At 43.8% G+C, this 16,168-nt stretch overlaps 1 protein-coding gene across 3 annotated transcripts in view; it reads right to left on the minus strand.

The window, feature by feature from the left end:
- CPQ (carboxypeptidase Q) overlaps positions 1-16,168 on the minus strand; it is a 197,679-nt gene that overhangs the window by 138,813 nt on the left and 42,698 nt on the right. For all 3 annotated transcript variants that reach the window (XM_081874470.1, XM_081874471.1, XM_081874472.1), the window contains exon 3: positions 11,088-11,295. In XM_081874470.1, the coding sequence (XP_081730596.1) occupies positions 11,088-11,295 (208 nt within the window). The remainder of the gene's footprint in view (positions 1-11,087; positions 11,296-16,168) is intronic.

A 16,168-nucleotide genomic window follows, 5' to 3' on the forward strand; every position in this document is an offset into this window, starting at 1 on the left:
ATAGCTGTAGAAAGGGCCTTAGTATAGAAGGGAAAAACATGTGTTTTTGGCTCCAGCTCCATTACTGAGAAATCGGGTGCCAGCTTTTCTTCCTGTGGCCCAGCAGGCCTCTGGATGCAGTCTCTATACATCCAATGAAGTGGTCAGGTGGAAGCAGCACTTCCAGTCCACCCATCTTAAAATAAAAATGTTCAGAAAGCCGTGCAACGTGAGCTGACAATGCCTCCTGATGCTGACTGACAAAGGGCTCTGTGTCCAGCTGAGCCCTACTCAGTGCCGTTTGTCAGGGCGGACAGAGAAGGAAAGGCACAACAGGTGGTTAAGAGGAGGCGTTCGAGGCAGACAATCTCTGCTGGCTAGGACATTGTCCCTTGTCGCCTGCAGACATGAAGCATAGGCTTTGTCACCGTGGAGTGGCAGCAGTGACATTAGGCCTGTATGTCATCCATGTTACTTTTTTGGAGGAGACAGTGAGAGAAGGAGAGAGAGGGAGGGAGGGAGATCGCAAACTTGGTTCTTTTGTATTATATAGTTTTTGGGTGACCTCTAATGTTGCAATAGCATCTGAGAATGACACACAACTCTTTCCACCTAAGAGTAAGATGAAATGGATGCTTGGCACCCCATTTAATCTCTCCGTTCATTTCAACTGATTTTTTAATTCATTAAAAAAGAAAAATAAGAAAAACCCACTGCCATTACCTACAGACACCAGAGCAGCAAGCTTTGGCAGATTCAACCCGCATTCCTTATTTTCAGACTTTTCACTGTCTTCTAAAACTGGCACTGAAATGTACATTTCCACCTCTAGCCCCAAATGTTGTGCAGTGTGTTATGGGGTGGGGTGAATACATTTTTGTAGAGCACAAATGCACTAAAAGTTATTTGTTTTAAGGGGAAAATCCTGCCTATGTGTCATAGCAGGAACTTTTAAAAACACTGCAAGACATCAGAAGCCATGGCAAGGAATCCCAGACATTAGCACATAAGCAACGGGATGCAAAAGACAAGTATTTTTCTTTCTTCAATCCAAGGTTGCCAACACAAACTATTTTATAAATCACAAATAAAAAAAGTTCATAAACTCTAGGTGATCTCTGCATGCCAGCATAAGAGTATTTCCAGACATGGGCAACTTAGCAGTAACCAATCATTGCTGTTCTTCTCTAAGCTGCAAGTGGAATAGCAACTCTGCTCCCAGCTGACATTTTGCAGACAGGCTACTAGTCCATATTGCCCCAAGATGGACAGTTTTCATTAGGACCAAAGTGTGAGGTAAAGGGTTAAAATCAGGCAAAGGCAAACTCGGCCCTCCAGATGTTTTGGGACTACAACTCCCATCATCCCAAGCTAACAGGACCAGTGTTCAGGGATGATGGGAGTTGTAGTCCCAAAACATCTGGAGGGCTGAGTTTGCCTATGCCTGGGTTAAAATCCTCCCTCACGGCTCTTCTGATCATGATTCCTAACCCCCCACTGCAATGTGGGGAAGGGGCAGCAGAGAGAAAAGAAGCACATATAAAGACAATGCTACTTGGAATAGTTAAAAATTAAACTAATATAACTTATGTAAACTAATATAACCATAGAGAATGAAATGGCTAGACCAATCCATACAAGCCGTAACTGGCCTCCAAACCTACTGAACTGCTGTGCAATAAGTCATTATGAATCTGTTCCATTATGCTTTTGAAGTCAGTTTTCTGAACTTGGGATGTGGGAGAGGGAAATGAACAGGAAAACATAGGAACAGGTTGCTGTGTTCACAAGGTCATGCAGATACCCCAGAGAAAGTGAGGGAACAAAGTGTGTCTATTCCACAATAAATTTCTAGTGTGGAAGCAGCCTAGGTTATACACGGTAACAATACAATGCTGCTTACATCATGAAAAATGTCCTTGCTTTTTGGTGCATTAATAAATGTGCAAGAGCCTTGACTGCTTTTTGTAAACCAAAGGACTTTCCTTTGTTTCTGTTTTAACTCAAGAGTTCTGTTTCATTTGTGTTCATTATTCACAATCCATTATTAAACAGAACACATCCTTTAACCGCCTTTTGTGAACAAGGTTTGGGTTTCATCATTCCCATTACAACTCCCAGTGTGCTCATTTGGTTCCAGCTGCTCTATCACACAGCATAACTATATTTCTTCAAGCAGTGCATTTGGCCTTTTTTCCTTAGGAAATCATGTATAACGAGACTTCCGGGTTGGCGCCTCCGGTAGTGGCAGAATTCCTCTGATCGGGAGGAATTTGCCTCGTGGAAATCTGGGTCTGGCCGCCACGGCGAAAGCGGAGACCCACTAAAAATCACAGGCGGGTGAAGCCTGTGAACGTGGGATTCGGCTGGCACCTTTTGCGCCTCCCCCACTCGTGGGGAAACCCGGTTTCGGGGATCCGGAGCGACGTGGGGTGAGTGGCGCGGTGCTTCGAATTGACTGCTTCTTCCACGGAGCGAAGCCGCATAGCTGTTGCCGGAGAGCGCTGACTTTTTCCTGTGGACAATTTGATTTTAAAGCAACTACCCGTGAGTAGAGTGGAGAATTGGATTTTTAAACGTCTTAATTTGGCACCGAAACGGGGAGGTTCAAAACAGGAAGTCCGCCTTCCCCTTTTGTAAATAGACTGAAGCAAAGAGACTGTAAGCTAAAGTCTTGGAAAGCCTACTGTAAAGGACTAAATTTCCATCGGTAGAAAACATCAAACCCCCCTTGGAAGCAGGAGAATAGGGGGGAAGTTTTGGGTTGTGTGTGCCTGCAGGAGAGAGCGAAGAAAGTTAAAATACCACCGCTCCGAACCTGGAAACGGGCTGCTAGTAAGACTGACGTTTTTGGATTGTTCATTGATAGTGAATAGAACGTTCGCTGACAGTTAGCTAAATAAGAGAGATACATTGTTTCCTTTCTATCCGTCTGCTCTTAAAAAGGAGTAAAAGTAACTGAAAATTGAAACTAACTTTATTGTTTGAACTGTGTTTAAAAGGACTAATACAAATAGAAACTGTTTCACTCTAGAGGAAGCCTTTGAAACTGTTATAAGAGCTGAGCTGGGGGAATTTCCAGCTGTAAGATAAAAAGCTGTGAGATTCTGGGACTGACCTTGAATCGGTCAAGAATGTTGACAGAAGAGGCCTTAGTGGCTGCATTATGTAAGATAAATGACTCACTGGAACAGCTTCACAAGAAGCTGGATTTAAATATAGAAAGTATAAATAATTTGGGATGAAAGGTGAACATCAATACAGAAACTATCCATAAATTGACACAGGAATCTACTTTGACATGGCAAACTGCGGAGAAGGCTAGGGAGAAAGCTGTTGCCGTTGAACCTAAAGTAACACAATTGGAGAGAGAAAGAGTCCCAGCCTCACAGATGCAACTTGATGATCATAAGTTGATGCCTGTCATGATTGAATCTAAAGAAAAACAGATTTTGAGGATCAGAGCCCTGCTTGAACTGGATTTGATGGACTTCCTCACACAGGAATTTGCTGTTTCTTGGGATCTGGACTTAGGTCAAGAAGAGACTAAAATTGTGAGGGCCTTCAGACTTGGAAGAGGAGGGAAAAAAGAGAAGAACAAAATAAGAGACTGTTGGAACTACCAGAAGAACTTAGAAGAACAACAGTCAAGAGAGGAAATTTTTAAAGACGTTCTGAAATACCTTTTGGATCTTAGGTCTAACTATGGAGATTTGGTTGCCCTGTCGAGAAGGAATAAAATCATCGTTAGGAGGGAGTTTCCCCGAGATCTGCTCTTCAGCCTCAAAGGAAGGAAAATAAAAATAAGATCAGTAGAAGACAAAGCAAAGTTCTTGTATAAGCACGAAGAAGACTTGCAGAAGGGACTTGGAAAAGAGTTAAAAGCCTCGGACAGAAGATCACCAGGTTGATGGATTATATGGAATTGGCGGAAATGACTGGCAGAATCCAAGACCAGGGAGAAGAGACGGTGGAAGAAGATTGGAAAAAGTTTAAAGACTATTTATAGAAATATTGTAAAATTGACGAATGTTGGAAAAATGTTGGAATGAAGTTATATGGCTTTAGTAGAAATGTTATAAGGAATTAAGTATAGATAGATTATTAGAGTATTAGGGAAAAATAAGGTTAGAATATGTTAAGATAAATATAGGACAGAAAACAGAGAAAGATGGAAAGGAATTGCTGAAACAATTAACAGAAGTGGAATACAAAAAGGGAGGTGTGAGGAGGTCGTTGAAACAAGTAAATGAAAGGTATGACATTGAAATTGTATGATGTGTGTTTTAAATTGTTTTTGTTTGGCTTTATTTAGTTTATTGTGTTAGTGTTGTGTTTTGTAATGTTTATACATTGTATTGTATTGTCTTCTTTTTTCTTCTTTTCTCTTTCTCTTTTTTTTTTGTAGTGTTTAAAAGTAATAAATATTATTTTTTAAAAAAGGAAATCATGTATAACGCAGAGGACTGGCGAGACAACCAGGCTGAGAACCGTTGCTTTATCACTTGGGACCTCCATCCCAAATCAGTCTAGGGGCTTGAGGGAAGACAGAGGATAAAGTTGCAAGTGGAGGATGCCTGGTGTTGGACCTTTCAAGGGTTAAGTTGATGCTCAACGCCTACCTTTGAGGGTTCCCAAGCATTCAGCTTGGATGCTTAATGTGTACCACACATTCATGGGGCAAGTCCAGGGCTGTTCAACCAACATTAGTTCCCTCCAGTCCTTCCTTGCTGACATTAGGAACAAGGGGTGAGGGAGGGAACAAGGAGAGAATCAAAGGCCTTTATGGGTATGTGTGTGCTCTGAATCATGCCAGACAAGTACAGATCCCAGGAGATCCCAGAGAGCCATTTCCTCCCTCGGGTTGGGAGGAAAACAACAGCGTCTCCTATTCACCAAACGGCTGCTGTAGAGGGGGCTGTCAGGAGCTTGTCCTACACTCGAGTAGGACCCTGGCAGAGACACATGCCCAACTGGCATGTCCTCTCCCTCCTGGTCGACTGTTCGGGAGCTTCAGAAGCTTTCTTCTGCCCGAACATCACAGCCACCGATGCCAAAAGACATCGGCACACTTAGTGATCCTCAGAGTCTTCGCAGCTTGCGTGACAGAACTCAGCAACTCAGCATTTTGGCTAATCTACATTTATTTACATATAAACACACACGGAGCACTGCAACATGGCTCTCTCTCTCCCTAGCATCAGACAGCAAAGAGAAAGAACAAAGGACAATAGTCCCACTTCACGGAACACAGTAACACAAACATCCTGTCTCCGCCACTTCCCACTCCGTGGAGTCAAAACACACACCATCATGTGACAGACAACAATCCCATGACTGTAATCATAGAGCAGGAATTCCAACAGGGGCATGGTTGGGGGGACTACTGAGAAGAAGGCAAATCCAGCCTCCAAGGAGCACACCACAGCTGTTGTTGCCCCAGCAGTAGCAGCAGCAGCAGATGCATTCCTTGAAGGCCAGATCCTCTCCCTCTGTGGATTCTGCCACCTGAGGTGGTCACCTCGCCTTCCCTCATGGGTGAGCCAGCTCTGTACTTCCCCACCCTTTCCCTCATGATTGACCCATGAGAATGACAGGAAAGAACTGTATGAAAGTATGCCACCCTAAATTTTACCACTTTGTTCCTGCAATTTTCTGGGTTAATGGGGCTGCAAATGCATATTTTTCTGAAAGTGATTAACATAGAAATGAGCACTAAACTTCCACTATATTCTGCTAGATTTTTGGATTTTACGTTGTGTGAAAGTTCAAATTTCATGTGAAATTAACAGGGTAATGTTGGGGAGATGGAATTAATTGGCCTTGTGAATGCAGCCGTGGTATGAACTAGTCTTGCAACTTTTTTCTACTATGACCAAATGCTCTAGAAGAAAAACCCACAGGCTTATCAAGCATGGCTGCTTTTCAAACATGGCTGCCGCAGCTACTCTTTTCTGAGAAGTCCCATAAAAGACAGAGCACAGGCTTTGCATGTCTAAGATCCCATAGTTCAGGAGGATTGGTAACTTTTTGTAGAGTATCTAAAGAGCTATTGTAAACATGTAAAAATGCAAATAGGATTTGAATGAAGAACTGCAGTAAAACATGTATCTGGGAACAAGCAGAAAGGATGGGGCATTCGGTAATTATAATATGCAGCAATGTTAGAAAATATGGGGAAACCATGCAGGGGTGGAGGGGAAGTTAAATGATAAATGAATATTAATTGGAAAATAAGTATTGTGCATGAAATTTGTAAACTTTTGAACACACACACACACACACACACAAGACCCCACAGTTCAACACTTCAGTATAGTTGGCAAGACTCAAGGCTTCTGCCAAAGAACTTGGAGGGCCACTGCCAGTTATAGTAGACACTACCAGGACAGACAAGACTGACCAGTAATAGCAGACTCACAATAGCAGACTTTTTCTTTTGGTCTTGTTGGGGTTTTTTAGTAAAGTCTACGCTTTCCCTGCAAAACCCCCCACAATTTTCTGATTTTCAGAAATCAGGACCAATAGTCTGAAGCTCAACCCGTTTTAATAGCCAGGACTGCAGACAGGCTGTCTCAAAAGACCCTCACTAGTTTTCTACTGTTTTTACAATCCACTTGCATATCATAAATGTTAGATAGAGCTCATTTCTGAAATGCCATGATTCCATTTTCATATGCTGTGGGGTGGGAATAAGCTATTGCTTCATTTCTTTACAGTGAAAAGGCCGAAGTACACCTTACATTTGCCAAAGTGATCAGACCCAAGATGTTCTGCTGCCTGAGGTAAAAGACAATATGCCCTCCCTACTAATTCCACATACAGAAGCCAACTGGAGTGGCAACTGAATCTTGAACACTGGTAATGGGTCAACATCCTCCACTAAGTAGCTCATGGAACGCAGGGCCAGTCGCCTGGCACAAAGATCTCTGTCTCTGCTCCCTCAACACCACCCTTTAGCATGTTCTACCTAAGGCAGTCACCCCATTGCCTAATGATAGGGCCAGTCTTCATGATGATGCCTCAAAAAATGGACTCCTCTGGGTTGGAAAAAATATTTAAAAACATACAGTCAAAACAAAGCAAAATGTGTCCTTCTTTCAGTTAGCACTAGTGTTTGGTCTAAAGCAAAATTTGTAATGAATGTGCTTGTTATTTCTTGAGAGAAGCCAAAAGAGTCAATAATGCCACCAATAACCTCTCAGAGGAGGTTTCACATATGCCTAGTTTTAGTCAATAAAGATAAATTTTGGTGGATGTTTGGAAATATCCTAGTATCACAGAACCTGTATGCAAAAAGCTGTCAATTTTGATTCTAGGCAATGTTGAATTTGGGAACAATGAAAATAATTTCTTCAAGTAACAAACAGGAGGGACCACATTGACCATCAGACTCTTACTTGAAACTAGGACACTTGAATTCAAATTGCAGCCCCTGGGATGGCCTTGAGCAAATTACTACCTCTCAACTCCCCACTCTGTAAAACAGAGATAGCAGAAATGTCCCTTAATAAACATTTCTTTGTGATAAAAAATTTTTTTTAAGAAATAAACATTATAAAAAATTTAAACACTAGAAGCACCTCAACTTAGGAATAGCTAATAAGGAATAATATCACTATTTCTACCAAAAAAATAATAATTATCGCTTATGGAAACTAAAACTAATTTAAGACCTTTTTGATTTCTTGTTGATATATTTTCACTGCTAGGGTGAGAGGCGGCTTGTTTTATTTTCTGCCTCTGGTGTCACAATAACTTGCTGCCCTTGGGCATTATGCACCTTGATTTGTGTGTACATTCGCATTCATGCCCCAATATCTTATGAGAGGGTGGTATGTATCTTTATAAATACATATTTGCTACTTCACTTCAGGCAGTAAAACTGAGCCAGCCTTGCATCTGTAGGCATGGAGAGGCATCTGTTCCAGCAGGCATTTCAAAGAATGTTCTGGATTTTTCAGTGTATAAGACTACAGTGATACCTCGGGTTACAGATGCTTCAGGTTACAGACTCCGCTAACCCAGAAATAGTACCTCGGGTTAAGAACTTTGCTTCAGGATAAGAACAGAAATCATGTTCTGGTGGTGCGGCGGCAGCAGGAAGCCCCATTAGCTAAAGTGGTACCTCAAGTTAAGAACAGCTTCAGGTTAAGAACGGACCTCCAAAACGAATTAAGTTCTTAACTCGAGGTACCACTGTATATTTCCCCCCAATTTTTTAAAGTTTAAAGTTGGGGGTTATCTTATACACGGAATGTTGCAATTATTTACAGTGGTACCTCAGGTTACAAACACCTCGGGTTACAGACTCCACTAACCCAGAAATAGTACCTTGGGTTAAGAACTTTGCCCCAGGATGAGAACAGAAATCGTGTGGAGGCGGCAGCGGGAGGCCCCATTAGCTAAAGTGGTACCTCAGGTTAAGAATGGTTTCAGGTTAAGAACGGACCTCCAGAACAAATTAAGTTTGTTACCAGCGGTACCACTGTATTTCTTAATTTTGGGCTAAAAAAATAGGGGTCGTCTTATACATGGGGGGCATCTTATGCACAGAAAAATATGGTAAGTTGGGCAGGCCTTCATTTTCCCCACCCCCTTCTCCAATGGTTTACATTTGATTTGGACTGCTTCTCCTCTCAATGCTATTGGGGTCATTGGTATTACTCCAAAGCGAAAGTTAGTCATAGAATGATAGAGTTGGAAGGGACCGAGGGAGTCATGTAGTCCAACCCCCTGCAATACAGGAATCTTTTGCCCCAAAACATAGGTTATAATATACCACTTGAATCAAGGGGAAAGCTGTGGAGAAGAGAATTTAAAATTCACGGCCTGTAGTTCACTAAAAGAAAATAATATGAAAATGATGTACCAATGGTATTTGACTCCAGTAAAACTTGCTAAGGCGTATAAAAATTCTTCAAAACTATGCTGGAAATGTAAGGAGAAAGTAGGTACATTTTCTGATATGTGGCGGACGTGTAAAAATGGGAAATGATATACAAGGAAACTTAAAAAATGTTTAAGAGTACATTTGTTTAAAAACCAGGTGCTTTTTTACTAGGGGTAATAGGAGAAGTGCCGAGGAAGCAAAAGAGACTGTTTATGTATGCGACTACAGTGGCTAGAATGTTTCTTGCCCAGAAGTAGAAAGAAGAAAATGTCCCAACGACAGAAGAATGGATGACTAAGATGATAGACTACGCTGAAATGGCTAAACTTACCGTGAAGATCAGGCACCAAGATGGGGAAAAAATTCAATCAATAATAGGAAAACTTTATAGATTACTTTAAAGAACACTGTCAAAACGTTAAAACATTAGCAGGTTTGATGTAACGTTTATGAACTAATAACAGAATTAGGAAGAGAAAAGAAATTGAAATTAATTAGAGAAATATAATTATATGCAAGGAGAATAAAAAGGAAAAAATGGAAACCAGGGAGGAGGTGAGCCATTTAAAGGCAAATTTGAATTGGATATGTATTTACAGCCGGCTGCCAGAGATCCACTGATCGCCGAAGAATTGATGCTTTTGAATTATGGTGCTGGAGGAGACTCAAACCTATCCATTCTTAAGGAAATCAGCCCTGAGTGCTCACTGGAAGGACAGATCCTGAAGCTGAGGCTCCAATACTTTGGCCACCTCATGAGAAGAGAAGACTCCCTGGAAAAGACCCTGATGTTGGGAAAGATGGAGGGCACAAGGAGAAGGGGATGACAGAGGACGAGATGGTTGGACAGTGTTCTCGAAGCTACAAACATGAGTCTGACCAAAATGCGGGAGGCAGTGGAAGACAGGAGTGCCTGGTGTGCTCTGGTCCATGGGGTCATGAAGAGTCAGACACGACTAAACAACAACAAAAATGTATTTACAAAAGTAAAAATGTTGTTATTTTGAAAACTGAAAATAAAATTTCCTTTTAAAAGGGATCTTTTGCCCAAAGTGGGGCTCAAACCCACGATCCTCAGATTAAGAGTCTCATGCTCTACTCTCTCAGGTACGTGCCATAACTTGTGCTAAATACGTTTAAAAGGATGACATTCAACATTCTCATCACATAGCCAGGAATTTCACGAATAACGCCTGGGGCTCCAGCTATCGAGAGTCTTTGGAGGTCAAATTCCAAACCTGAACTACCAGTAGAAGAACAACAATATAATATACACAGCAAACGGTTCCAATCCAAATATCCTTTCTTTATTGGGAGCAAACCTGCCTCAGAGCATGGAGGCAATATGAAACACTAAGGGAGTGATCCTGTGTACATGAAGCAGGCATAAAGCAGGCCAGTGCAAGCTAAGTAGGCATCAAGTTACACCTGATCCAAACCCTGTTCAGGAGAGGAGCTGCTGCTGCTGCTGCTCTGCCTACACCTGGCAGAGGGAAAACAAACCTTTAGAATAGCATTCCATGCCAGGTTTCCAGGTCACGAATCCAGTCTAAGTCTACTCTCTCTAGTCCTACCAGCTCTAAAGGTGAAGGGACTCCTGACCATTAGGTCCAGTCGTGACCGACTCTGGGGTTGCTGCGCTCATCTCGCTTTATTGGCTGAGGGAGCTGGCGTTTGTCTACAGACAGCTTCCTGGTCATGTGGCCAGAATAACTAAGCTGCTTCTGGCGAACCAGAACAGCACACGGAAACGCCGTTTATCTTCCCGCCGGAGCAGTACCTATTTATCTACTTGCTTGCACTCTTTGACGTGCTTTTGAACTGCTAGGTTGGCAGGAGCTGGGACCGAGCAACGGGAGCTCACCCTGTCACGGGGATTCGAACCGCCGACCTTCTGATTGGCAAGTCCTAGGCTCAGTGGTTTAACCCACAATGCCACCCGCATCCCCCTACCACCTCTACACCCCCAGAATGCCCCTTTTGGGGGACTTGCACCAGCTTTTGCTCAGCTGAGCCAGGATGAGCAAGTTACATCAGTGTATCTTTAGCTGAGAAGGGGTTGAGGATTAATGCTACCTGAGCCACGAATCAGCCAGCTGCGAGAGATCCAATGCTTCCTGAGCTGCTCACCCCAGCAGATCTTGCCACAGGATTGCCCCACCCCCAGATGAAAGAAGAGGTGAAGTCTGATTCGCACCAAGCAACAAGCCCTTACCTATGGATGGAAAACGGAGTAATAGACTTGATAAGAGATGCCTTCGCTCCCACTTTAGCTGCTTCCACTGCTCCTCGAACTCTGTACAGGACTGTTTCACCATAGCTGACAAACTGCTGGTTGTAAACAATGATCTTTCCATGGGCTTCCTGAGCTTTTTTTTGCAGGTCGTCAAAGGAAGTCACCACTAAGACCTCAGCCGTAATGCCTGAAAATGAAAAATTGGGACAGTTATGGAGACAGGCCTGACCAAAGACATTTCAGTGCCTGAAAAATCTAAATGGCATCTCCTCCTACCAGGGAAGGCCATATCTGTCCCGTTTCCCTCAGATTCTCATATTCCAGTCTTAAGTTCTCTACATTATTGCATCTGTTTGCAATTTTTATATTAAAAGGAACATTGCTATGACAATCCATCAGCATTTTAGTGCGGATTCCTCCGACTATACACATTTTTGCAAGCACTTCCCCTTAACCAAATGCTTTGGGGTATGTTATTTTCACTAATATATGCATTTGTATGCACATTCCCCCCAGCTATATGCGTTTTTGTACACATTTTTTGGTTCAAGAACTGCGTGCAAATTTTGAAGGACAGTTGCTGTCAGGGGCTCAGGAGCAGAGGCACAGGGAAGATGGGAGATGGAGAGCGAGGGCGAGGAATCAGAGGGCAGTGTAGGAGGAGACAGTGGTCCGAGGGATTCCATAAGCCTCTCCAGCGAATCGGAAGATTCACAGAAGGGAGCGCAAGTGGCCAGGGGTAGGGGGGTCCCAAGGGGAACGCCCCAGGAGCAAGGGGGGAGCAGGGACTCCCTGAGCAGTAGTTGGAGATCAGGACCAGCTTCCCCACCAGAGCAGAGTGGGGGGGAAGGGTCCCAGGCATCGGGACCAGTACTTCGCCCACCAGGGAGAGAAGACGAGGCAGAGCTGACCACGCCTTCCTCGGAGAGTCGTACAACGGAGGGGAGGTCAGATCCGGCCAGTGTCACGGAAGAGGGAAGCAGCGATAGAAGCAGTGTAACGGTTAGGAGAAAGGTCACTGGGTTGGCGCGAGAAGCAAGTTCAAATGTACAGGAGCGCGGGACAGCAGAGAGTGAGGATTGGGAACCGGGTCCTAAAGCACGCCGGAGGCAAGGGGAGGAGCTAAGCGACTCAGCGTCGGAAGAGTCCAGGAAGGGCAATGCCCCAGAGGGCAGGAGGACCCAGAGGAGGAGAGAGCAGCGCAGAAGGTGGAGCAGGGCTAGGATCTTAAACTGGTGCGGAAGGGGAAGTGATTCAGATAGGACTTCGCCGATCTAGAGTCTAGATGTAGGGTTGCACGCTCTGGCTTTAAAATGGAAACTATACTTCAATAAAGACTTTTGTACATAATATCAGCCTGGCGTTGGTTCTCTGTGAGCTGGGACCTAGAGGCAGCCCTGACAGTTGCGTTTCAGATGTATACTGTTTCTCAAATTAGGATTTCATTAAAATGTGAACTGGGCCAAACTTCTCCACCATCCCTCCCTCCCATTAATCAAGATGGGACACAAGGTACCAGGAAGAGCTTTGGTACACATCCTGCACATTCCACTGGTATCTGGTGGGCCACTGTTAGAATAGGACGCAGGACCAGATGGGCCATTGGCCTGATCCAGCAGGCTTCTCTTTTGTTCTTGCATAAGTGCACTGTTGGCTCATGGGTCAGATCTGTTCTGTCTTCCACTCTTCTGCCAATAATGGCACCCAAACCCCCAACTTGAGGCAGCTCCCATGGTAGTGGGGCAGAGCCAGACACTTCGCTAACTGAGATGAAGCAGGAAATAGTGCCCCCGTCCCCACATGTCAAGGCACACAGTACCCAAGACTAGCCACATTTTGGCACCATAGGTAGAAAATGCCACAGACATCTTTTCTTCCCCTTATGGTAATAATAAGTTAAATGCCTAACAATTTGCTCCTCTTTCATGTCACCCAAGGCTCTTTAAATGGGATTCAGTCATGTACTGTCAAGTTCAGGTTGTGCAATTCAAGTTGGTTTGGACCTCTTGCACAACAAACCCTGTTCCTCCCAAAAAACTGGACTTGTTGTGATAAGGAGAGCGATGGGAAAACACGCTGAGAAGTATGGGATGACATTTGTTGATGCAACGTAATCAAAGTTCCCTAAATCAGAGTCAACACTTAGTGTCTAACCTCCCTGCATACTTTTTGCAAACCAATCAAGACATGTGCTCAATAAACAGGTGGTCTGGAAGCAACTCCCAAATAAGCTGCCTGAGACGACTCCCTCACCCTGCCTAATGGGAGGACCAGCCCTGTGCATGGATATGCAAGTTGACAGCAATGTGTACATTTCTAAGGAAGAGGAAAGGTGGCTGCATTAGAGGAGTCTTAACCTGGGATGGCCAGCCATATGACAGAGGGCAAGCTGACCCATAGCAGTTCCCAGCACAGTAACACTCCCATATTTCCAAGATAACACATGTGTGTCTTTTATCATTCCTGCAATACGCTAGAATTCAATAAAATAAAACAAGGGACAATGACATTATGTCTCCTGTCAGGAATATAGATTTGCAGGGCTTCAATTATTTCCATTTTAAACACACCACACAGCTTCAAAGTATTGATACAATCTGACCATTGTTTTGCTTGGTTGCTGAGTAACATGAAACATTATTATACAGGGCAGAATCTGCCAGGAAATTCTCTTTCATGAAGTCCTCTTTGAAATGAAACCAATGTTTTTCATATACAGATATTTTTTAACCCATGGGTGGATGTGAAAGTGATTTATAAAAACACAAAAGCAGTGGCCGGCCTGAAGTAATTCCTCTCAGTAGGCTTTGCTTCTTCTAAAAACAAAAAACAAAAAACCCCAAAGATCTGCAGTTTCTGAATTTCTAGTACAAATAAACTCTTAAGCAAAAAGTAAAAATGAAACAAAAAACACCCACTATAAACATTTCCTCTCTGCCTACTCTGTGGCCTTGCCTGAGAGAACAAATAAATGTTTATAGGTAACAGTGGTAACCAGATGGGATGGTTTTTGTGTGTGCTCATACTACATATATTTTCACTGAGCGTACATTTGGGAAGCACGTTTCATGGTTTTTACAAAATCGTTCGCAAGATGACCACAATGCTCAAGCTCCAATCTTGCAGACGAGTTACAGAAGTAAGTGGAAACTGTTCAACAACAAGAGCAAGGCTCGGCTGCTAAATATAGAAGTCGTAATGGATGCCTGGAATTCCACCACTGCATTTCACCTAGAAGCCGCAAAACACGTCAGTAAAAGCTAAATGCTGGAACAAATGTCACAACCCCCCCCCACACACACACTTGGTTTGTGCCAAGGCCAAAGGAAAGAATGAAAAAGCACTAAAGTCTCCTTTTTGTTCTTCAATTTGTAACTGTAAATTGTAATTGCAGTGGAACTTCAACTTACGTACGGCTCTACTTACGTACGATTCCAGTTACGACCTTCAGTAGGTGCTTCGACTTACGAACTTTCCTCTAGATACGAACAGAGGCCTTGAAGCAGCCCGGAGCTCGCCTGGCCGGCTGTGGAGCAGCGCTGAGGCCTCTGCTGCTGGGGAGAGGGCCCCCATCCCACCCCCAAAGCTGTGGAAGAGGTGCCGCCTGCAAGAGGCACAGCAGGGCGCACTGCAGCCCCAAACCCCACCAAGGAACTAACCTGAGGAAGTCCAGAGAAGAACCTGGCCTGGCAGGAAAAAAAAGTGACCCTGGCCGAAGTGAATCAGCTCTTTACTGACCCTTGCCCTACCCCCAGCTTGTAGCCAGGTAGGCTCACCCACCCTCAGTGAACATAAGAAAATAAATATTTTTTTTTCATCTACAATACTATCTTATAGTACCGTACATTGATTACTGCCTTCATTTTATGGATCTATGGTCTTGTTAGACAGTAAAATCCATGTTAAATTGCTGTTTTAGGGGGTGTTTTTCATCGGTAAAGGTAAAGAGACCCCTGACCATTAGTTACAGATAGGTAGCCGTGTTGGTCTGCCATGGTCAAAACAAAATAAAAAAATTCCTTCCAGTAGCACCTTAAAGACCAACTAAGTTAGTTCTTGGTATGAGCTTTCGTGTGCATGCACACTTCTTCAGATACACTGAAACAGAAGTCACCAGACCCTTCTATATAGTGAGAAGGTGGTTAGGGGTATTACTCAGAAGGGTGGTGGGATTGGGTGATTGGCAGATAGCTGTGATGAGCCTGTTGACGACTCTTAACACATGTATAATGAGATAAGAATTGCAACTCATTACCAAACTTAAAACCATGGAGAGACCTGGTCTGAACAAAGACATTGGATTCTTATCTCATTATACATGACAAAGCCATTTTTCACCTTCTCACCCCTTGCTTTTTCCTGTAAGACCTATTGCAGTCGTTAAGAGTCGTCAACAGGCTCATCACAGCTATCTGCCAATCACCCAATCCCACCACCCTTCTGAGTAATACCCCTCCCCACCTTCTCACTATATAGAAGGGTCTGGTGACTTCTGTTTCAGTGTATCTGAAGAAGTGTGCATGCACACGAAAGCTCATACCAAGAACTAACTTAGTTGGTCTTTAAGGTGCTACTGGAAGGAATTTTTTTATTTTGCCCTGACCATTAGGTCCAGTCGTGACTGACCCTGGGGTTGTGGCACTCATCTCGCTTTATTGGCCGAGGGAGCCGGTGTACAGCTTCCGAGTCATGTGGCTAGCATGACTTACCTGCTTCTGGAAAACCAGAGCAGCGCATGGAAACACCGTTTACCTTCCCGCCAGAGCGGGATGTGCTTTGATGTGCTTTCGAACTGCTAGGTTGGCAGGAGCAGGGACCGAGCAACGGGAGCTCACCTCATCGCGGGGATTCGAACTGCCAACCTTCTGATCAGCAAGTCGTAGGCTCTGTGGTTTAACCCACAGAACGGATCAATTCACTTTTCCATTCCTATGGAAAAGTACGCCTCTACTTATGTACGTTTCTAGTTATGACCGGACCTCCGGAACCGATTATGGTTGTAAGCAGAGGTTCCACTGTAGTCTTATCTAGATGCTTGCACTAAAGAAGTTTTCAACAGG

This window comes from Podarcis erhardii (assembly GCF_964252035.2).
Source record: "Podarcis erhardii genome assembly, chromosome: 8".
NCBI lineage: Eukaryota > Metazoa > Chordata > Lepidosauria > Squamata > Lacertidae > Podarcis > Podarcis erhardii.